Source organism: Ranitomeya imitator, chromosome 4 (genome assembly GCF_032444005.1).
Source record: "Ranitomeya imitator isolate aRanImi1 chromosome 4, aRanImi1.pri, whole genome shotgun sequence".
NCBI classification, from domain to species: domain Eukaryota; kingdom Metazoa; phylum Chordata; class Amphibia; order Anura; family Dendrobatidae; genus Ranitomeya; species Ranitomeya imitator.
The window spans coordinates 335,221,198-335,244,265 of record NC_091285.1 but is presented as its reverse complement, the minus strand read 5'-3'; the positions used below and the strand labels follow the sequence as shown (position 1 = coordinate 335,244,265).

General features: G+C 43.2%; 2 protein-coding genes across 2 annotated transcripts; one reads left to right on the top strand and one right to left on the bottom strand.

Annotated features, from left to right (window-relative positions):
- Positions 1-2,888: 2,888 nt before the first annotated feature.
- On the top strand, positions 2,889-14,539 carry LOC138674507 (uncharacterized). The gene is made up of 5 exons (XM_069762337.1): positions 2,889-3,078; positions 4,783-4,850; positions 13,163-13,304; positions 13,410-13,560; positions 13,641-14,539. The coding sequence occupies exons 1-5, from the start codon at positions 2,889-2,891 to the stop codon at positions 14,302-14,304; spliced, it is 1,215 nt and encodes a 404-aa protein (XP_069618438.1). The 3' UTR covers positions 14,305-14,539.
- A 104-nt stretch (positions 14,540-14,643) lies between these two features.
- Positions 14,644-17,339, bottom strand: LOC138676089 (uncharacterized). The gene is made up of 4 exons (XM_069764964.1): positions 17,010-17,339; positions 16,446-16,549; positions 16,206-16,352; positions 14,644-15,735 (listed from the first exon to the last, which is right to left on the bottom strand). Exons 1-4 carry the CDS (start codon positions 17,190-17,192, stop codon positions 14,814-14,816), a joined length of 1,356 nt encoding a protein of 451 aa, XP_069621065.1. The 5' UTR covers positions 17,193-17,339; the 3' UTR covers positions 14,644-14,813.
- Between the last annotated feature and the right edge of the window lie 5,729 nt (positions 17,340-23,068).

Sequence of the window (23,068 nt, the reverse complement as noted above, 5' to 3'; positions counted from 1 at the left end):
TCCAGGAAAACTGTACAAGGAGCCACGTATCACGGTGAAGGAGCAAAACCTCAAAGCAGTCGATAACTTCACCTACTTAGGCAGCACACTTTACCGTGAAGTAACCATAGACGCTGAGGTTAACAACAGAATCGCCAAAGCCAGTGCCGCCTTCGGGAGACTGCGTAAGAACGTCTGGGAACGAAGGGGACTCAGCCTTACCACCAAGCTGAAGGTCTACTGCGCGGTGGTCCTCACCACACTTCTCTATGCTAGCGAGACCTGGACAGTGTACAGCCGGCATGCTAAACAGCTTAATCATTTCCACATGAGTTGCCTCCGCAGACTCCTCCACATCAGGTGGCAAGACAATGTCCCAGACACGGCAATTCTGGAACAAACTGGGCTCTGCAGCGTTTACACTTTCCTGCTGAAAGTCCAAGCCAGGTGGGCTGGACATGTGGTCCGAATGCCGGACAGCCGACTACCGAAACAACTGCTGTACGGAGAACTGTGCCAAGGAAAGCGAGCAGTTGGGGGGCAGAAGAAGCGCTATAAAGACTGCCTTAAGGTGTCTCTCAAAAACCTGGAAGTCAACACCAATGAATGGGAAGAGCTTGCCCTGGATCGTCTAGGTTGGCGGGGCAGGATCACCTCAGGAGCACGTGCAGCTGAAGATAGGAAAATCTGTGACGCAAAAAGAAAGCGTGCCATATGCAAGGCACAAGCAGAATCTGGTGTACTGACCACATCTGCTTTCGTATGTCAAGTATGTGGGCGAACCTTCAGGGCCCGGATTGGACTCATCAGCCACCTCCGGACCCATAACTATTAATTCTTCTAACCCTGAAGTCATGGTCATCTTCGAAAACGAAGGACGAACATCATCACTGTATGAAGTTGATTATGTGTTTCTCCATCTCTGGTTTCTTCTTTAGGGTGCATGTCAAAGATGAAAACCTTGCAGTTGCTTGTTGCAGATTGTTTGGCAACCTTGTTCTTGGAGAACGAAAGGGTAAAGATTAAGGTTGATCGAATAGCTTTGGATAAGTGCTTATCGGAATAGTTATAGCACTTACCAAATAGCTGCATCGGTAACCTAACCGAAGCTATTGGATCAACCCTAGTAAAGATGCTACCCAGCTGTTGTAATCATTAAGGGCAAATTCCTTTTCCATAGTCTTATTGAATTCTTTGTCCTCTCTATGCAGGTGACAACTTGTTGTCTTCACTTATAGAATTGAACACTGTTGACTGGAGACTATCATCACAGGACAGGAATTCATGCTGTCACTGGGTTCTTACTATTACTTACTGTCACTCAAATTCTTCCTCATCTAGTAATGATGTGGGCACAGCTGAAAGTAAGTCCTGTGACCATGGCAAGATATGAGTCTTACATGAGAAATCTTGTTAGGCCTCTTCATCTTATCCATGCAAACATTGCAATGTCTAGCCTAGATAAAAACATTGGCAAATTGAGCATCATGTAGTCCGTTAATTTGCTGACATACCTTGTGCATGTTCTAGCAATCCTACAAGCAGCTTTCACTGAAATTTCTGCGTGTGTGCACAGTTTAGAGTTCTCTAGTGTTGTTACTGGTGGTAATGCTAAACCATCAAACTAACGGTGGTTTTAAGGGCTAATCTTGTGATTTGCTGTTTGTATCAGATACATTCGGCGTTTAGCCTAGGGAGTTACAGTTCCCGAAGCAGGGATAGTGGCTGAATATAGTCTCTAGACAGGGCTTAGGGCTTAACAGTCAGTTGCAAAATATATAGCTGCAGCAGTTGACCACATGCTTTTTTTGAGGAGAAAAAATTTACTATATTGTCATCCAAATAGTATTCCGTGCTTTGTGGTACATAGTGGTGTTATATAACACTCCAAAATAAGCATTGGAAAATATTTCTGGATGCAATTACTCACGCATAGAGTATTAGATGCCATTTGTTACAGTTCAGTGGTATATAACACACCAAAAAAGCATTGAAAAAAATATTTTTGGATTCAATCACCAATATAGTATTATGTGCTTTTTGTTACATTGTTGTGGTATATAACATTCAAAAAAAGCATTAAAAATGTTTTATTGATTCAATCAGTCATCATCCATAGAGTATTATGTGCGTTCTGTTACATTTTGGTGGTATATAACAGTCCAAAAAAGCATTCAAAAACATTTCTGGATTTAATTAGTCGCCATAGAGTATTAGGTGCTTTCTGTTACATTTTGGTGGCATATAGCACACCAAAAAAAGTAAAAAAATATTTTTGGATTCAATTACTCACACATAGAATATTAGGTGCTTTCTGTTACATTTCAGTGGTAAATAACACTCCAAAAGAGCGTTCAAAAATATTTCTGGATTCATTAAGTCACCTATAGACTATTAGATGCTCCATAGTAAATAACTCTCTAAAAAGCATTGAAAAATATGCCTGGATGCAACTGGTCATCCATAGAGTACTAGGTGCTTTCTGTTACTTTTCAGTGGCTTATAACACTCCAAAAAAGCCTTGAAAACTTTTTCTTGATTCAATTAGTCATCCATAGAGTATTATGTGCTTTCTGTTACATTTCGGTAGTATATAACATTCCAAAAAAGTGTTGAAAAATATTTCTGGATTCAATTAGTCATCCGTATAGTACTAGGTGCGTTCTGTTACATTTCAGTGGCGTATAACACTCCAAGAAGCTTTGAAAAATATTTTTGGATTCAATTAGTCAACCATAGAGTATTACATGCTTTCTGGTACATACACGTTTATGTTCTTTGTGTTATATTACTGTAATATTAAATCTCCAAAAAAACATTTCTTGATTATGGTGTCTCACCCTGCATGTTCCAAGAGGAACAGGAGGAGATGCTGTTTAGTGTTTTTAGTGATGCACAAGAAGATAACAATGGGGAACAACAAATTTTATTTAATGATGGAAGATGATGATGAGACACAATTGCCGATAAGTCAGATTGTTGTTAAGTTACCGAATCAGGAGGACGAGGGTGTGGCTGAGGAAGACGAGGTAGTGGATGATGAAGTCACCAACCCAACCTGGGAAGCTGGCATGCAAAGCAAGGCTAGCAGCGCTGAGAGTGAGGGATCAGCAGTATCGAAACAGTCAGGAAGAGGCAGTGAGGTGACCAGAGGGAGAAGGTGGGCATTCCTCAGTCTGGGACTTTTTTAAAGGAAGTTCTAAGACAAAAAATGGTCATTTGCAACCTGCCATACCAACACCAGTAGGGGCCTGACCACTATGAGTCTAACTACTACTAGCATGATCAGGCACATGTCATCTAAGCACTCGATTTGATGGGCCGAATGCCTGGGTCCACGATTGGTGCCAATGGGTGACACCACTGCCTCTTCCTCTGTTCTAAGTGCTTCCCAATTTCCGGTCGATATCAGTGGCACGGGTGCCTCCCACCCTGCAACTGTCCTGCACAGTCAGAAACAGCCATTACACAGTACACAACAGGGGCACATTTATTAGATTATCTCAGCACAGAAAAATTTTATTTAAACACATACAATTGTGAAAGTTATTATTATTCCAAGATCTATTGATTAAAATGAACTTTTGTTTGTGGAATAAAGGTGTGACACCATTGTCCTCAGCAGCGATCTGGGAGTAAGAGATGCTTCCAGGGGTCTTCCCCATGTTTTTCAATTCTGAAACTTTATCCATCCATTTCAACATTTTCACTGCCTCCCCCCAGACCTCGTCGTAGGGTCTGCTCGCATTTACCATTGATTCCCATTGTACTTATTATTCGAAATGAGCATCCGATAATTAGAAATTGCTTGTTTTGAGTAACGATCACAACTACTAGGGATGGAAGCTCTGATCCTAGGGGAATTATAATGTTCTCTGACCCTTGATGTATAGCATTATTGTGTAGAACCTGTGGGAAAATAAGACTTATCCTAGTGTGGATTCCTGAAAAACCACAAACTGTAAAACCACAAATAGTATATTGTGTTCATTTACTTGATCATAGCTACATTAACAATCATTCTTTTCTACCTGCAATGTCAATGATTTTTCCTGTGATAATTGTATTGACTTTTCAATACCCCATTACCCTTCCTGGTCATTTTCTCATCTATTTTTTAGGAAACAAGATGGACAAACATCAATTCTTGAATTGTTTGATTATTATTTTTGCACTATTAGCATGTAGTATATTCATTTGAATTTAATTTAAAGGGAACCAGTTAGCAACACTACCCCTAAGTATGTGGATAGAGCTGTAAAAAGATCCCAGTGCCAGCTGATCTACTGTTGTGCTAAAATGCAGTTTTTACTGATATACAAATTTGGTCCTCCAGTGCACTTGCAGTCTGTGTCTCCTCTGTGATTTTTCCCTGCCAACGTCACCCCATGCTCGTTGATTGACATAGGAGTCAGAGGCTTTGCTGCACAATATTACCTTGGCCCCCACTATTAGTCAAGAAGCAGGAAAATGACACCAGTGGGGAGATTCAAAGAGGAGTCATAGACTGCAAGTGCACTGTATGTCTATCATTACACTTGCAAACCTAATTTCCATATCAACGAGAGCTGAATTTTGGCACAGAAGATGGCACAGCAATAGGTATATGTACCCCTCAGTATCTCTGCTTGCACAGTGATAATGTTAATGACAAATTTCAGTTAACAGCAATTCTTGGTCTGATAGAGCTATGTACAAAGTAACCCATTGAGACATCTTGATTGTGTTGCTGGGGTTGATGATGTAATTGTGTGTGCTCTTTTTTCATTATTTCTTTCTTTCTTTCCTTCTTTTCATTTAAAGGATTAAATGGCAGGGATGACATAGCTCTGATGCAGTTGCAGATTATGCAAACTCACCTTGCGAGCATAGTAAATGTATGGGGATTCATCCCAATGGGCCGTAATAATATGGTGTATGGCAGAAAGAGGTTAAACAATAGTGTACAGGCTCTGGAGTAATAAATACTGAGATATTTTATCAATTGAGTAGGTATATTTATTCACGGTGGATTATCTTAAGTATAGATGTGCTAAAACATACATATAAAGCCCCAGGTAAAGGCTCTGGTGAAATGCATGTTGGGGCTGATGCTATTACAGAACTCGAGGACGCAATAGGCATGTCTACCTGTATCCTTGCGGCCATTTGACTGGTATTCCCATGCATAGTATTGTTTGCACACACTTTTGACCTCTATATTTGTGAGTGGTTGCAGGTTTTAGGTTACAAAAAATAGGCCACAGGTAAAAAAACAACATTTGCACTATACTATGTCTGGATTTAATATAGACTATTGGATAATTGCATTTATTTATTTATTTTTCTCATTTATAGCGACATTGATTAAATAGCGCTTTACAGACATTATCGTCACTGTCCCCATAGGGGCTCACAATCTAGATTCCACTATGAGTATGTCTTTGGGTATCATGTATTTGTAATATAGCATGTCTTTTATATCATGTTATCTAGTTTTCATATACGCTATTACCATTAGTTTGTACATGAGACATCATCCTGTATAGGAAATAGTGTATATATACTGCATACACACCTAGCACACCTGATTTATGTTCATGCAATCCAATCATCCATTCTGATACTATTTTTGAAATATATGAAATGCAGTACATTAACCCCTTCATGGCCTTGGGATTTTCCATTTTTCCATGTTCGTTTTTCACTCCCTTCCTTCCCAGAGCCATAACTTTTTTATTTTTCCGTCAATATGGCCATGTGGGGGCTTATTTTTTGTGGGACGACTTGTACTTTTGAACAACATCATTGATTTTACCATGACGTGTACTAGAAAATGGGAAAAAAAATCCAAGTGCGGTGAAATTGCAAAAAAAAGTGCAATCCCATGCAGGTTTTTTGTTTGGCTTTTTTGCTAGGTTCACTAAATGTTAAAACTGACCTGCCATTATGATTCTCCAGGTCATTGCAAGCTCAAAGACACCAAATATGTCTAGGTTATTTTTTATTTAAGTGGTGAAAAAAATTCCAAACTTTGCTAAAAACAAAAAACTTGTGCCATTTTCCGATACCCGTAGCGTCTCCATTTTTTGTGATCTGGGGTCGAGTGAGGGCTTATTTTTTGAGTGCCGAGCTGACATTTTTATTGATACCATTTTGGTGCAGATACATTCCTTTGATCGCCCAGTAATGCATTTTAATGCAATTTTGCGGCGACCAAAAAAACGTAATTTTGGCGTTTCAAATTCTTTTCTCGCTACGCCATTTAGCAATCAGGTTAATCCTTTTTTTATTGATAGATCGGACAATTCTGAACGCAGCAATAGCAAATATGTGTACATTTAATTTTATTATTTTATTTTGAATGGGGTGAAAAGGGGGTGATTTAAACTTATATATTTTTTTATTTATTTCATATTTTTTTTAAACATTTTTTTTACTTTTGCCATGCTTCATTAGCCTCCATGGGAGGCTAGAAGCTGGAATAGCCTGATCGGCTCTGCTACATAGCAGCGATCATCAGATCACTCCTAGGTAGCTGAATTGCAGGCTGGCTATGAGCGCCGACCACAGGGTGGAGCTCACAGCAAGCCGGCATCAGCAACCATAGAGGTCTCAAGGACCTCTATGGTTACTATCCTGACTCATCGCTGATCCCCGATCATGTGACGGGGGTCGGTGATGAGCGCATTCCCGGCCGCGTGACCGGAAGCGGTAGTTAAATGCCGCTGTCAGTGTTTGACAGCGGCATTTAACTAGTTAATAGCAGCGGGTGGATCGCAATTCCACTCACCGCTATTGCGCGCACATGTCAGCTGTTCAAAACAGCTGACATGTCGCAGCTTTGATGTGGGCTCACCGCTGGAGCCCACATCAAAGCAGGGGATCTGACCTCGGACATACTATCCCATCCGAGGTCAGAAAGGGGTTAATAAAGTTTGCACATGTGTACTTAGATGTGGATGCCAACAACTCTATTTTTATTGGTAGATTATAAGGCTCTTCGGCATGCCTCACATACCTTTGTTTTAATTGTTATTCCAAATTTGTGTTGCCTGCCACCTAGGCTCTTTTGTTTTTGCACTGCAGAGTCTCAGTGTATATGTATCTGCTGGATCTTTACACTTCTTTCCCCTTTACCTCCTGCATGGAAAATCTGACAATGAGAAATCTTTCACAAGCAGGAGACAGAGAAGAGTAGTGTTGCTAGGTTGAAGAAGATACATTTTGAAACCTCTTTGCCCCAAATCAGATTGCATTTGCACTATATAAATAACTAAATCACTTTTATTTGCTGTAGACTTCAAAGATTTATTTGAACTCTGTTAAGTATTTATTAATGGACTAATACTTAAAATCAGAGAATATTTAGAAGCATGCATATTCCATTCATGGGAATTTGATTTTTCTGACTGTGACTTAAAAAAAACAAACAGGGTATATAAGAGTATGAACCATCCTTGTTAACAGTATTATTGGATCTGCTCCATAAACAAAGGGTGGGCCCACACATTTTTGAATGCATGAATCTAAAATCCTGAGAATTATCTCATGTTATGACTGATAACTAAATTTGATTTTGATCCTTAAGTAACATTTGTTTCATTGTTGCAAAATCCTCCTTTTTGCAAAAAACTGAAAAGTATCTAATCATTGAAAAGCTTTTTCTCAAGAAATTATTATGCAATGTTACAGGAATAATAGTTTCACAACTCACTGCCAGTAATGCTAGAGGGAATTCCAGAAGTCTTGTATCTGGATTTGTAACATACATTTTCTGCAGCAGGAAAGTAGATGGTGACAAACAGATTAATGTTCACCAAGAAGTTTTAAAATTGCATGAAGTAACAATTGGTTCAAGCAGAGGTCAATATGTGTATAGGTGGATGTGTATGAGAAACATGCATTGTTCAATTTCTTGGAATCTGGGAGCAGTATTTAAAGACAATAAAAGCCTACAGTGCAAAGATTTATAAGACTCTAGAAAGATAACAATATTTGACCCAAATAATGACCAGAGAGGTTACCCAGCAGCACCACATTGGCATAAATGGCACAGAAAAACTCTCTCAATTTTATTACACTTCGACTTGAGAAACGAAGATGATTATGCTCTCATTAAACTGTATGATTACCTAACAGCCATGATAATGACTATTTCATTAAGGTGGATATTAACATTTTGTAACAAGACCTTTTTCAATAAAGAATTGCGTGTGGTGGATCAAAGTTGAACCCCCCCCCCCCAAATTACAACACTCAAACTCACTTTGAGCACACGCATTATAGACTTGATCGCACATATCGAAGGAATTGGTCAGTTTGGCCCCTAAACATCAAGCAATTTTGCCAGAATTCTAGTGTTAATTGCTTTGGAAACTCACAAAGTTTTGGCGTAACTCAGAGTTGCGCAAAAATTTAGCGAGTTTTGGCATTTTCACACCCATTTCTCCACCCAAACGAGAAGAACAGGGACGGTATAGTGGTGCAAAGTCACAGCTTGTCTAATTCATGAGGTGTTGTGGCATTCCTTAAGAGGTTCCATATAGTGTAAAGAGCGTCTGGTAAAGTAATTAAAGAAGCCCTCCCATCAAAGTTTTTATCCTCTGTGTACTTACAATTGCTCATTTTGCCTTTCTACCCAGATAATTCTTCTCTTTTCTCTGCTCTATGTAGAAACTGGAAGCCTCTTGTCCCTGCATTTATTATTCCCCTATTCAACTCCTGACCCAGCTGCTCCCCCCTCCCCCTGGTAGGGGCTTATGACTCATACAACGAAAATTGACCTCTTGTTTCTCCATAGAGCTTAGAAGGATTCAGCTAACCAGTTTCTAATCATGTGATGTCTTGGAAAAATAAGAATTATCTGGGTAGAAAGGCAAAATGAGCAATTGTAAGTACATAGTGCTATATAATATGACGATTCCAATATATTGAATTATTAAGGATAATAATTTTGATGGGAGGGCTTCACAATACTAAATAAATGTAATTATTTTAATATTTTCTCTTAAGCAAGATTTTCCAAGTTCTTTATCAATGTTGAGACTTTTATTTGTACCTTTTCTAACTCCAGCGCATTATTTTTATGAATTGGTAGCCAGAACTGAACTGCATAAAAAAGATGAGGTCACATGAGTCCATGTCTCTTTAACACATGACAATATCCTAATGGCTATAGAAGTTGCGGATTAAGATTGCATGCTGTTATTTAGTTTGTGGTCTACAAGTACATCCAGACCCTTCTGTACATGTGACTCCCTTAGTTTTACATGCCTTAGAACATACAGTATATTTCCTGCAGATTTAGTTTCCAGGTGCATAACTTTTTATTAAACCAGAGTCTATTCAGAGCCGTAGTCAGTCATTCACTACAACTCATTGCATGTAGTATTTTAACCAGTTTTTGATCCAATTACAAACTTTAATTTCTACTTCAATACACCTTAAGGCCATGTTCACACAGTGCGTTTTTTACCGCGGAACCGCGGCGGTTTTGCCGCTGCGGTTCCGCAGCTGTTTTCCATGCAGGGTACAATACACTGTACCCTATGGAAAACAGGACACACTGTGCACATGGTCCGGAAATTGTTAAAAAAAAGACGCGCTGAATAGCTCCCGGAAAAAAGAAGGAGCATGTCAATTCTTTTTCCGGAGCCGCAGCGGTTCTGCACCCATAGACCTCCATTGTGAGGTCAAAATCGCAGTAAAACACGCAGATCAAAAATATATCTGCGTGTTTTACTGCGGTTTGATGTGCAGAACCGCTGCTGCAGGAAGTTCGGGGAAGCGGGCGGAAGTGCGTGGGCGGAAGTCCGTGGGCGGCGTGTGTGGTCCCGACTGTATCACGAAGAGACTGTCACTATGGAGGCATACCGTCGCATGGGGATCGATGTCGGGCGTCTGATTGATTTGGTAAGTCTGTGTGTCCGTCCCCATGCGACGATATGCCTCTATTGTGCTAAGTCGCCGTATCGGACTACTACTCCCATCCGGTATTTAGGATGGGAGAGTTGTCCCTGTGTCCGGCGACTTAGCACAATACTAAAGTTCACACCAAACACAAACACACAATACACAAACATGACACACAGTACAGTACATACAACACATAACATAGAGTATATACTCACCATACACCACACTTGTAGGCGAAGCCCTCGATCCTCAATGAAAAAATCCCAAAATAATAAAGCAAATTCATACTCCCTGTCCGCAGAATCCATAACCGAGTGTCCCACGCCGATCTCCTGCTCTCCGGTGATACACTGCCAGGAGCGAAGCTCCTAGCAGTGTATCGCGTACTGTCCCGGAGCTCAATGGCGCCGGCGTCTCGGTTAACGGCAGTACAGCTGCGTTGAACTTTCCCACGCAGCACTGCCGTTAAGCGAGAGTACCGGGGTCAATGACCGCCGGTAAACTCGCTCGCGCATGCGCAGTGACACACCGACAGGAACTATGGCTCCTGTCAGTGTGTTGCTGCAGCCGTGGAGAGCAGACACATCTCTGGATGTGTCTGTTCTCCATGGAAGATCTTCGTGGGACCCTCGATGGATTTCTGCGGACAGGGCCAGGGAGTATGAATTTGTTTTTTTGTTTTGCCTTTTTTTCAGGTCGAGGGTCTTCAGGATGGATTGAGCGTGCAATAAAAGAATTGTCAAAAAGTGTGTGTCTTTATTTCATTAAAATATTTTTTCTAGTGTTTGTGTTTTTTTTTTTAACCCTTTCATTGGCTTAATAATGGATAGGCGTCTCATTGACGCCTCTCCATTATTAACCGGGCTTAATGCCACCTTACAATAGCAAGGTGGCATTAACCCCTCATTACCCCATATCCCACCGCTACACGGGAGTGGGAAGAGAGGGGCTAAGTGCCGGAATTGGCGCATCTTTTTGATGCGCCTTTTCCGGGGCGGCTGCGGGCTTATATTTGTAGCCAGGGGGGGGCAAATATCCATGGCCCCTTTCCTAGGCTATGAATATAAGCCCACGGCTGTCTGCGTAGCCTTTCTGGCCTAAAAATATAGGGGGACCCCAACACGTTTTTTTTTCGGGGCCCCCTATATTTTAGTGCCAGAAAGGCTACGCAGACAGCCGTGGGCTTATATTCATAGCCTGGGAACAGCCATGGGTATTTTAACCCCTTCCCGGGCGTCAAATATTGGCCCACAGCTGTCTGCTTAGCCTTTCTGGCCTAAAAATATAGGGGGACCCCAACACGTTTTTTTTTTCGGGTCACCCTATATTTTAGTGCCAGAAAGGCTACGCAGACAGCTGTGGGTTAATATTCATAGCCTGGGAACAGCCATGGGTATTTTAACCCCTTCCCGGGCGTCAAATATTGGCCCACAGCTGTCTGCTTAGCCTTTCTGGCCTAAAAATATAGGGGGACCCCAACACATTTTTTTTTTTTTAGGGGGGTCCACATATATTATAGTAAACCTTAGGATTAATAATTGATCGGCGTCTTATTGACGCCTCGCCATTACTAACCGTGCTTAATGCCACCTTACAATAGCTTTAGGGGTAGGGTTAGGATCCCTGTAGGGTTAGGGTTAGGATCCCTGTAGGGTTAGGGTTAGGATCCCTGTAGGGTTAGGGTTAGGGTTAGGATCCCTTTAGGGTTAGGGTTAGGGTTAGGATCCCTTTAGGGTTAGGGTTAGGATCCCTGTAGGGTTAGGGTTAGGGTTAGTATCCCTGTAGGGTTAGGGTTAGGATCCCTGTAGGGTTAGGGTTAGGATCCCTGTAGGGTTAGGGTTAGGATCCCTTTAGGGTTAGGGTTAGGATCCCTGTAGGGTTAGGGTTAGGGTTAGTATCCCTGTAGGGTTAGGGTTAGGATCCCTGTAGGGTTAGGGTTAGGATCCCTGTAGGGTTAGGGTTAGGATCCCTTTAGGGTTAGGGTTAGGGTTAGGATCCCTGTAGGGTTAGGGTTAGGGTTAGTATCCCTGTAGGGTTAGGGTTAGGATCCCTGTAGGGTTAGGGTTAGGATCCCTGTAGGGTTAGGGTTAGGATCCCTTTAGGGTTAGGGTTAGGATCCCTGTAGGGTTAGGGTTAGGGTTAGTATCCCTGTAGGGTTAGGGTTAGGATCCCTGTAGGGTTAGGGTTAGGGTTAGGATCCCTGTAGGGTTAGGGTTAGGATCCCTTTAGGGTTAGGGTTAGGGTTAGGATCCCTGTAGGGTTAGGGTTAGGGTTAGTATCCCTGTACGGTTAGGGTTAGGATCCCTGTAGGGTTAGGGTTAGGGTTAGGGTTAGGATCCCTGTAGGGTTAGGGTTAGGGTTAGGATCCCTGTAGGGTTAGGGTTAGGATCCCTTTAGGGTTAGGGTTAGGATCCCTGTAGGGTTAGGGTTAGGATCCCTGTAGGGTTAGGGTTAGGGTTAGGATCCCTTTAGGGTTAGGGTTAGGGTTAGGATCCCTGTAGGGTTAGGGTTAGGGTTAGTATCCCTGTAGGGTTAGGGTTAGGATCCCTGTAGGGTTAGGGTTAGGGTTAGGATCCCTGTAGGGTTAGGGTTAGGATCCCTTTAGGGTTAGGGTTAGGATCCCTGTAGGGTTAGGGTTAGGGTTAGTATCCCTGTACGGTTAGGGTTAGGATCCCTGTAGGGTTAGGGTTAGGGTTAGGGTTAGGATCCCTGTAGGGTTAGGGTTAGGGTTAGGATCCCTTTAGGGTTAGGGTTAGGGTTAGGATCCCTTTAGGGTTAGGATCCCTGTAGGGTTAGGGTTAGGATCCCTTTAGGGTTAGGGTTAGGATCCCTGTAGGGTTAGGGTTAGGGTTAGGATCCCTTTAGGGTTAGGGTTAGGATCCCTTTAGGGTTAGGGTTAGGATCCCTGTAGGGTTAGGGTTAGGATCCCTTTAGGGTTAGGGTTAGGATCCCTGTAGGGTTAGGATCCCTTTTGTGGTTGTGTTATGTTTAGGATCCCTTTTGGGGTAGAGTGCTTAGGGTTATGAGCCCTAACCCTACCCTAACTATTTCACTTTATAGTGTGTTTTTTAATGAATGTTGTTGATTGTCGCACGAACCACTCAGGATTGACGGCGACAGAGCTAGTGGTAAAACAACTGCACACAAGCGTTTTTATTGGTGTTTGTGTTTTCGGTTTGTGCTTGTGTTCAGTTATTAGGGGTTACTTTGAAATATTTCCAGCAATTGTGTAACATTACTTGGTCGCGCTATAGATTATGAGATGACACTATTGTATTTATTGTAGGTTCGGGATTATCCGGCCTTGTGGGACCCAGCCGATGAATCCTACAAGGATAAATATTTCCGGGAACTAGCCTGGACCAAAATTGTACGAGACCTTATCCCAGATTGGGACAAGTATCCAGGGAGTACACAGCAGCAAATTGGTAATTTTAATTAAATTTATTTAGTAAACCTTGAGTATATTAAAAATATAATTTGTTTAGATCTCACAAAAAATGTTGTTGTATTTTGTAACCTTTTTTTGGTAGATAACGATGTGAGGAAACGGTGGCGCTCAATCAGAGACCGTTTCACGAAGTTCCTGAACGAATGTTCTAAGAGTGGCTCTTCGCCGAGCAAAAGTAAATTTCCATTTAGCGAAGAGCTGCAGTTTCTTGTGTCCAGTAGGACATTGAGAAAGTAAGTTAAAATCCACTCCACATGATTATTTAAATATAATATGTTGTGCGAAAAATTGATGTTTTTTTTTTCTCCAACAGGACGGAAGGAAACATGTCGGTAGCTGATTTGGAGGACAGCGACAAAGAGGATGGAGCAGGCAGTTCCTCTGGAGTGGGAGGGACCATCTCTACCTCCACTCCCACAGCTTCTGCTGAATCAGCATCCACTTCAGCAGCTGCTGCATCAACATCTAGTTCAGCAGCTGCTGAAGCATCTGATTCCGCAGAAGCTGTGAGAGTGGAGAAGAGAGCTGTCTATCCGGTGGCAGCAGAGAAAAAAAAAAAAAAAACAAAGAAAAACCAAGATGACCAAACTGTCCAAATCGCTTGCGACACGTTAGATCTATTAAAAAAATCTAGTTCTGATGACCACTGCGACTCCTTCGCAATAACTGTGGCAAGAAAAACACGCTCCCTGCCACCGGATAGACAATCTCTTTTCATGTCCATGGTCCAGATGTCCCTCACTGCTCTGGAGGACCCTGCTCCGATATCTCCATACAATGAAGTTCTGATGGGGGTGTTGGGACTTTTCAGGCCCCGACACCGAACACCGGAAACACAAGCTACCAGACCCCAGTATTTGGCCCACAGCCAAGTTACTTCTGGAGATAGAGGAAGTTCGCAGCATATGGGGGGAGCACCATATCAATCAGAGGGATCAAATTTCCTCTATTCTCCAGAATATACTTTTCTGAATTGAACATGGGCAAAAATTTTCAGTGGCACCGAGTTTTTTTTGGTTTGTTTTTTAGCTCCAGTTGCCGGTTGGCTTTGAAAGGGGCTTTTTTTTTGTTTTTTCTAATTGAAAAATCTTTTGTAAATATTGCAAAGAATTTGTGTTCTTTTAAATATATTATATTTCAAACATACTATTCTCTTCTTTATTACAATGCGGTCAAGGCCGCTATCCTGGGTTTATGGGCTATCAATTAGTGGTTTATGTGTTGATGTGTTAACAATTGTATACGTCATACTGCTATTATTTTCATAAAACACCCAAATTTTTGTAGCCAAAAAAAACAAAAAAAAACTAATTACACCCAAATAGATTTTTTATTGATATTACAATCAATTATTTAACACAGTTTTTTTGGTAACATGAAACAAAAAATTTTTTTTTCAAACTTTTGTGTTGGTTGCTGGCGTTTCTCATTCTTCGGGATGTTGTCAAAACTGTTATCAGCGATGTCGGCAACATTTCTGGGGGGGTCAGTGTAGATGCATCCTTCTCTGCTGGTCAGGCTGCTCAACACCAGCACAGGAGTATTGCCAGTGCACGGCACCTTCAGGACTCATAAAGTAGTCAGTGAAGGATTCTCTCACACGCACACTAGAGTTGGACGGCCTACCCAGACCCCCGTTGTCAACTGGATTAAATACTGGCTGCTGGTACTCCACATCAACGTCAGTGTTGTATTCACGAGCATAGTTGTGGAGTACACAGCAAGCCTTTATCACAGCATCAACGGTGTCTGTGTCCAACTGAATGGCAGTGTGAAAGATCCTCCACTGACTAGTCATGATCCCAAAGGTGCATTCCACATATCTGCGTGCACGACTCAGCCGATAATTAAAAATCCTCCGTCGGGCATCCAGTCCCCTTCGTGGGTATGGGCGCAGCAGGGTTGTCGTTAAGGGAAACGCCTCATCCGATACCATCACGAACGGCACTGGATGTGTGGAACCCGGCAAAGGTCGTGGGGCTGGGAGCGTGCCGCCATCTCGAAGAATTTGCATCCCAATCTGTGACGTTCGCAACACCCGAGAATCCCCAGTACTACCATAGGCACCAACGTCAATGGCAACAAATTTGTAATGGGCATCAGCCACCGCCATCAGGACCACTGAAAAATACTTCTTATAATTAAAGAAGCGTGATCCTGATCGTGGTGGCTGCTGAACCCGAACATGTTTACCATCGACTGCACCTATGCAGTTTGGGAAATTGGCCACAGACTGAAAGCCTGCTGCAACCTGCAGCCAAGTCTCCTCGGTTGGGGAAGGCATCACCATGGGCTGCAACTTCTGCCAGATGACGGTACATGTACACCTCACAATGTTAGAGATGGTAGATTTACCAACTCTAAATTGGAGGTGCAGGGATGTATAGCTCTCTCCTGTGGCCAAAAATCTGAAAAGAAACAAAAAAGAAAATTAGAAATGTCACACAAAAAGGTAATTACAACATGTCACAAGTTAAGGCCGCTATTATATGCGTCCAGCACCATTCAATAATGCTGGCATTAACACCCAGCACAACACAAAGGGTGTAAAAAACATTAATAAAAGGCCTGATGGGACTTGTGCACACACGCATGCGAGATATGACCAAATGTTGCATGGTAATCCCCGGACCTGCTGCATGCACTCCGTTGTGGAGCGTGCGGCTCCATGTATTGGTATGTGGGTGCAGACTCCGCTCCAGAGTGCAGGCGGCAGAGCCGGGGTTTACCATGCAACACTCGCCCGTATCTCACGTGTGTGTGTGTATGTGTGCCCCCTGTCCAAAAAGAGGACTGGGTGGGTTTAATCACACATACTGGACACACACACAAGTAAAATACAGACCTAACAACATTCCCCCCAAAAATTGTTACTTACCGCAAGGTGATGAGCAGCCTTTCTTCAGCAGAGATGGACTTCCTCATCACTGTGTCTTGCAGTGTTAAATGGGGTGCCAGGATGGTAAGCAGTCTGTCAAAGGCAATAATTGGTAACCGACAAAACGATATAAATTTTTCAGGATATCTGAAAATTGCAAAAGAACAACAAAAAAGGGTTACTTCACAAGTATTGCTAGCCAAAAAAGGTAAATTAGTCATTCTATATATTTCTACTTACCTCCTCAAATCATTGTACAGCACATGAAAGTGCCCCTTCTCAGTTCGGTCTTCTACAAGCGGGTGCACCCACAATCGTTTCTGCACACGTCTTCTCTGCCGCCGCTAAATAGAAAAATAAAAAAATATTTCGTAAACACAACAATTAGAAAAATATATCAAACATGCAAGGAAAACAATGTCGATTATGTAAGGATACGTGTCCACATTCAGGAAGGCCCACCCCATTCTAGTACGCAATGATGCCAGATGTGTTCATTGTACAAATCCAGCATCATCACACCCGACGTATAGGGTCCTCTTTTATTCATTGCGGAGCTGCAGTTTCACAACAAGGAACACAGACATGCTGTGATCATAAAAGACGCGCAGCATGTCTGGAGTCGCAGGGCTGACGGATGACACACAGTGGACACGTGATTTCATGACATCACCTCCAGTATGCTGACATGTGGACGCTGCATGTTTGGCGCTGCGGCCACACGCAGCGCCAAACATACAACGTTTCCAGAATGTGGACAAGTACCCATAACCCAATATATAAAACAAACAGACATCTGCTTACCTGACATGCATGTCGATTCAAAATTAGAAGCATCAACCCCAGGATCGCAATCCGGTGTGGCGTGCGGAGCTGGATCCGTGGGCTGTCATCTGGACGACGCTCTGCACGTCCACTCATTTTGATGTGTAAGTTCCAAAATGGAGGATGGAAGAAGAAAAGGGTTGGACAAGGAAATGACATCATTTTTTTTTTTTTTCTTCCCCCCACTGCAGTAAACTTTATTTCTGTCAAACACAGACAATCTGCAGACAAAACTGCATCAAAAAACGCACTAAAAAACGCACTAAAAAACGCACCAAAAAACGCACCAAAAACGCACCTGCGTTTTCTGCAGAGACCTGCGGTTTCAGTCAGGAAAAAAAAAGGATGGAAATCCTGAACGTGTGAACATACCCTAAAGGGGCTTTGTCAGCACAGAATGACTGATCAAACCAAGTACAAGTGCTCGGTGCACCATGGCATGGTCACACACTTTAGTGGGCCATCCCACCTTCTAGTTTTCCATCTATCTCTGCCTTTCTCTGGCTTTATAAAACCAGAGCTGTAGATCAAAGATGAGGTTGGGTGGAGAGAGAGAAAACAAGTAAGTGGGAAGACACACTTAAAGGGAACCTGTCACCTGAATTTGGCGGGAACGGTTTTCGGTCATATGGGCGGAGTTTTCAGGTGTTTGATTCACCCTTTCCTTACCCGCTGGCTGCATGCTGGCCGCAATATTGGATTGAAGTTCATTCTCTGTCCTCCGTAGTACACGCCTGCGCAAGGCAATCTTTAACCCAATTTCACCTCTACCCTTCCCTATCCTCCCCTCTTTTGAAGTCCACTCAGTCCGCATTTACTCTCCCTCCAGCCTCCAAATGGTCATCATATACCAACCTCTTGGCCCGACCACTGCCTTTAGTGACCAATTCTCCACCAGGCTCCTTCACTTTCTGTCTGCTGACATTCCCACCATCATCATGGGTGACTTCAATATCCCTATTGACACCCACCAGTCAGCAGCCTCCAAACTCCTGTCCCTTATTTCATCTTTTGGACTTACTCAGTGGTCCTCCTTAGCCCCCCATACAGACAGACACACATTAGACCTGGTCTTTACCCATTTCTGCTCACTATCTAACTTCAAAACCTCCCCTCTCCCCCTATACGACCACCATCTGCTCACTTTCTCATCACTGTCCTCCACACCTGTCACCCATGTCCAGCAACATAAACACTTCTGCAGAAATCTTGCACATCTAGACCCGCGCACACTCTCTGACTCTATTCAGCCACTATCGTCCATAGCTTTGTTCCATGACATAGAAACATCCACTAGTTTCTACAATGCCACTCTCGCTTCAGCCATCGACTCGGTCGCACCTGTCATGCATAGCAGAGTGCGACGAATCAATAGACAATCCTGGCACAATAACATCACTAAGCAGCTTTGGCAAGTATCCAGAATTGCAGAACGGCGTTGGAAGAAATTCGCAAGATGATTTCACTGCACTCAAACAAGCAACACTCTCATTCGAATCAGCTCTCACCTCTGCTAAACAGGCCTATTTCGCATCTCTCCTATCTTCTTTATCCCACAACCCCAAACAGTTGTTCAACATCTTTAACTCACTCCCCCGCCCACCACTGCCCCCTCTGACTTCCTTAATATCTGCTGAGTACTTTGCCACACACTTCAAAAATAAGATAGACCAAACAAGGCAAGTCTTTGTTGTCCGACCCCCACAACCCCTTTGTATGCCAGACCAATGCCCTAACCCCATAACTTTCCTCCCCAAAATCACTGAAGGACAGCTTGCTCATCTTCTCTCCAAATCACACTTCACCTCTTGTGCACTTTACCCCATCCCATCCCACCTTCTCCCCAACCTCATCACTACACTAATCCCATCCCTAACCCATCTCTTCAATCTATCACTAACTTCTGGTACCTTCCCCTCTGCTTTCAAACATGCCACAATCACACCTATCCTTAAAAAGCCTTCCCTTGACCCGAGCACTATGTCCAGCTACCGCCTCATATCTTTGCTCCCATTTTCTGCCAAATTACTTGAGCAGCATGTCCACACTGAACTTTCCTCTCACCTTTCATCTAACTCTCTCTTCAACAGCCTTCAATCTGGCTTCCGTCCCCACCATTCCACTGAGACTGCCCTGGCCAAACTTACTAACAACTTACTTACAGCCAAAGCGAACAGACATTTCTCTATACTCCTCCTTCTACACCTGTCCTCTGCCTTCGACACAATTGACCACTGCCTCCTACTACAGATCCTCTCTTCCTTTGGTGTCAAAGACCTCGCCCTATCCTAGATCTCCTCATACCTTACCAACCACACATTTAAGGTACCTTCACAATAAACGATATCGCTAGCGATCCGTGACGTTGCAGCGTCCTGGCTAGCAATATCGTTCAGTTTGACACGCAGCAGCAATCAGGATCCTGCTGTGATGTCGTTGGTCGGGGCTAGAAGGTCAGAACTTTATTTGGTCGCTGGCTCTCCCGCTGACATCGCTGAATCGGCGTGTGTGACGCCAATGCAGCGATGTCTTCGCTGGTAACCAGGGTAAACATCGGGTTACTAAGCGCAGGGCCGCGCTTAGTAACCCGATGTTTACCCTGGTTACCATCCTAAAAGTAAAAAAACAAACGCTTCATACTTACCTTTCGCTGTCTGTCCCCGGCGCTCTGCTTTCCTGCACTCACTGTGAGCACAGCGGCCGCTGTGCTCACAGCCAGTACAGAGAAGCACAGCGCCGGGGACAGACAGCGAAAGGTAAGTATGAAGCATTTGTTTTTTTTTTTCACTTTTAGGATGGTAACCAGGGTAAACATCGGGTTACTAAGCGCGGCCCTGCGCTTAGTAACCCGATGTTTACCCTGGTTACCGGCATCGTTGGTTGCTGGAGAGCGGTCTGTGTGACAGCTCTCCAGCGACCAAACAGCGATGCTGCAGCGATCCGGATCGTTGTCTGGATCGCTGCAGCGTCGTTTAGTGTGAAGGTACCTTTAGCGTTTCCTACTCCCATACTAACTCTTCATCTCACCCCCTCTCTGTTGGTGTCCCTCAAGGCTCTGTCCTAGGACCTCTTCTCTTCTCAATCTATACCCTTGGCCTGGGACAACTCAAAGTCCTATGGCTTCCAGGACCATCTATATGCCAAAGACACTCAGATCTACCTCTCTGGCCCAGATGTCACCTCTCTGCTGTCCAGAATCCCAGAGTGTCTAACAGCCATATCCTCCTTCTTCTCCTCTCATTTCCTCAAACTCAATTTGTGTTTCGTTACGGTTCAAAGCATTGAGATGAATAAATAAATGCTCACACGAAAATTGAATATACTAAGATGAATTTACTTAATTAAAGATAGTAAGTATAATCAGTCACTCAAAATAACACATAATCAATAATCATACATTACATAGCATGGCAGGAGTTCATCCCTGACCGTCCAGGAAGCAAGAGAGCGCCCAAGCATATGTACTCTTCTGTTATATCTGTGCAGCTACCAGAGGTGTGCCCACCCCCAACGTGTGGGGAATGATGTCACCAGTCTATTGTCCACTGGCAAAAGTACATCCCCTCAATCCCCAATGAAACCTGATTTACCAGCTTTTTGCAACTGGAGGAGGGGGCTTCATGTACCACACATGGCAGAAATTCAACAATTGGGGGATGGGCCTCTGAACACATGTGGGGGAAATATATATACTGTATCTGATTGAAACCATCTTAATAGCTCTGTGATTTGTATTAATTAATTGGAGTGTTGAAATCATTATAAAAATATATCATATACTACACAATGTGGACAAAACCAAACTAATTATCTTTTCTCCATCTCGCACATCTTCCCTCGTAGCCTCGGAGTAACCCTGTCCTTTAAACCACACATCCAAGCTCTTGCCACCTCCTGTCGCCTCCAGTTCAAAAATATTTCCAGAATCTGTCCTTTCCTCCACCCACACTCTACCAAAATGCTTGTGCGTGCCCTAATCATCTCTTGCCTCGACTACTGCAACTTCCTCCTTTATGGGCTAACCTCTAACTCTCTCGCACCCCTCCAGTCCGTCCTTAACTCTGCTGCCCGACTAATTAATCTCTCTCCTCGCTTCACTCCTGCTTCCCCTCTTTGCAAATTCCTTCACTGGCTCCCAATTTCCCAGCGTATCCAGTTTAAACTGACCTACAAAGCCATCCACAACCTTTCTCCTCCATATATTTCCGTACTAATCGCTCAATATCTTCCCTCACGTAATTTCCGGTCCTCCCAAGACCTCGTTCTCTCTTCCATGCTTATTCGCTCCTCACCCAATCGCCCCCAAGACGTTTCCCGAATATCCCCCATCCTCTGGAATTCTATGCCCTAATACGTCCGGTTATCCACCACATTTGGATCCTTCAAACGGAACCTGATAACCCATCTCTTCAAAGAAGCTTACAACAAGTAATGACCACACGGTCACCTCAACACCAATGAAGCTACTACAACCCCTTGTCTACCTACTGTCTCCTTCCCCATAATCCTGTAGAATGTAAGCCCGCAAGGGCAGGGTCCTCTCCCCTCTCTATCAGTCTGTCATTGTTAGTTTGTTTACTGTAAGTGATATTTGTATTTTGATGCAACCCCATCTCATGTACAGCACCATGGAATTAATGGTGCTATATAAATAAATAATAATATTGATAGATCGGGTGATTCTGACGCGGTGATAACAAATATGTGCATATTTGATTTTTTTATTGTTTTATTTTGAATGGGGTGAAAGGGGGGTGATTTGAACTTTTATATTTTTTAAATTTTTTTTAAAAAACTTTTTTTTTTTACTTTTTGCATGCTTCAATAGTCTCCATGGGAGACTAGAAGCTGCAGTACTCTGATTACCTCTGCTACTCACAGGCAATGATCAGATTGCCTTGGTGTAGCAGAAATGCTCACTTGCTATGAGAGCCAACCATGGGGCGGTGCTCACAGAAATCTGGTAATGACAACCATAGAGGTCTGCTGTGGACCTCTGGTTGTCATGCTGACCCGTTGGTGACCCACAATCATGTGACGGGGTTACCAATGGGCGGGATTTATGATGCACTTCTGGTAAGCATGAGTTAAATGTCACTGTCAGAGATGGATGTTGCCGGCATACGTCAGCTGTGTAGATCAGCTGTCATGTGCCCGGAAAGGTGCGAGCTCAGTGCCGGAGCCCGCACCAAACAGGGGAAGTCTGATATGGGCGTACTATTACACCCAATGTCGGAAAGGGGTTAAATGTGCGGCCACACCATGGTGCACCATGCACATGTACTTGGTTTGAATAGTCATTCTGTGCTGACAGAGTCTTTTTAATTTCCTCATTAGGTATCTATCTGGCATAGTTTAAAATGCCTTTGCTTTTTGTAAAGCTGCTTTTTGATAAGAAGAGACTGATGGACAAATCTGGACGCATGATCCTTTGTGTATTGCTGGCTACAGAATGAGGTTACAGGGTCGGCCACATTATTTTTATTTTATTAAATGTATTGACTACATGATTTTGTGGCACCTACTATTATATAGGTATGACAGGTTCTCCTCCTGCTCTTATTACTGATGCTTTTCTCAGACTGCACAACTCTCCTGTCCATAAAATGGCAATAGAAAAGCAGTTTTCTCATGTGAGGTTTTCAATTGGACAAGGCTGATAGACAGGTCTGGTCACATTTCCTGCCACCAGCAGCCATTTTATGGACTGGAGAGCTGTGCAGTCCGTGAGGAAAACTAGAGCAGGAGGAGAACCTGTCATTCCTATATAATAGGAAGTGTCATCAAAAGGTCGTCAACACATCTGTTACAATAAAGATAACATAGCCAACCCTATTAACTCACTCTGCAGTCAGCAATAGACAGCCCCTTTAAGATGGATATGAACTGTTGAATTCTAAAGCGCTGCAGAATGTGTTAGCACTATATAAATAAATATTATTCTTATTATTCTTCTTAGCATTATTATTAGGTGGCTGGGCAGAGAATTACAAAAGGGGAGGGTTGTAGAGATTGAAAAGAACATTTGTAATGGGGTA

Excerpts from the sequence above, each read along its gene's own strand:
- LOC138674507 (XM_069762337.1), top strand. The coding sequence starts at position 2,889 with ATGGGGAACAACAAATTTTATTTAATGATGGAAGATGATGATGAGACA. Across the intron at positions 3,079-4,782 it reads CAAGGCTAGCAGCGCTGAGA|GATTAAATGGCAGGGATGAC; the intron begins GTGAGGGATCAG and ends TTTCATTTAAAG. Across the intron at positions 13,305-13,409 it reads GAGTACACAGCAGCAAATTG|ATAACGATGTGAGGAAACGG; the intron begins GTAATTTTAATT and ends TTTTTTTGGTAG.
- LOC138676089 (XM_069764964.1), bottom strand. The coding sequence starts at position 17,192 with ATGATGTCATTTCCTTGTCCAACCCTTTTCTTCTTCCATCCTCCATTT. Across the intron at positions 16,550-17,009 it reads TGAATCGACATGCATGTCAG|CGGCGGCAGAGAAGACGTGT; the intron begins GTAAGCAGATGT and ends TTTTCTATTTAG. Across the intron at positions 15,736-16,205 it reads AGGCTGCTCATCACCTTGCG|ATTTTTGGCCACAGGAGAGA; the intron begins GTAAGTAACAAT and ends GTTTCTTTTCAG.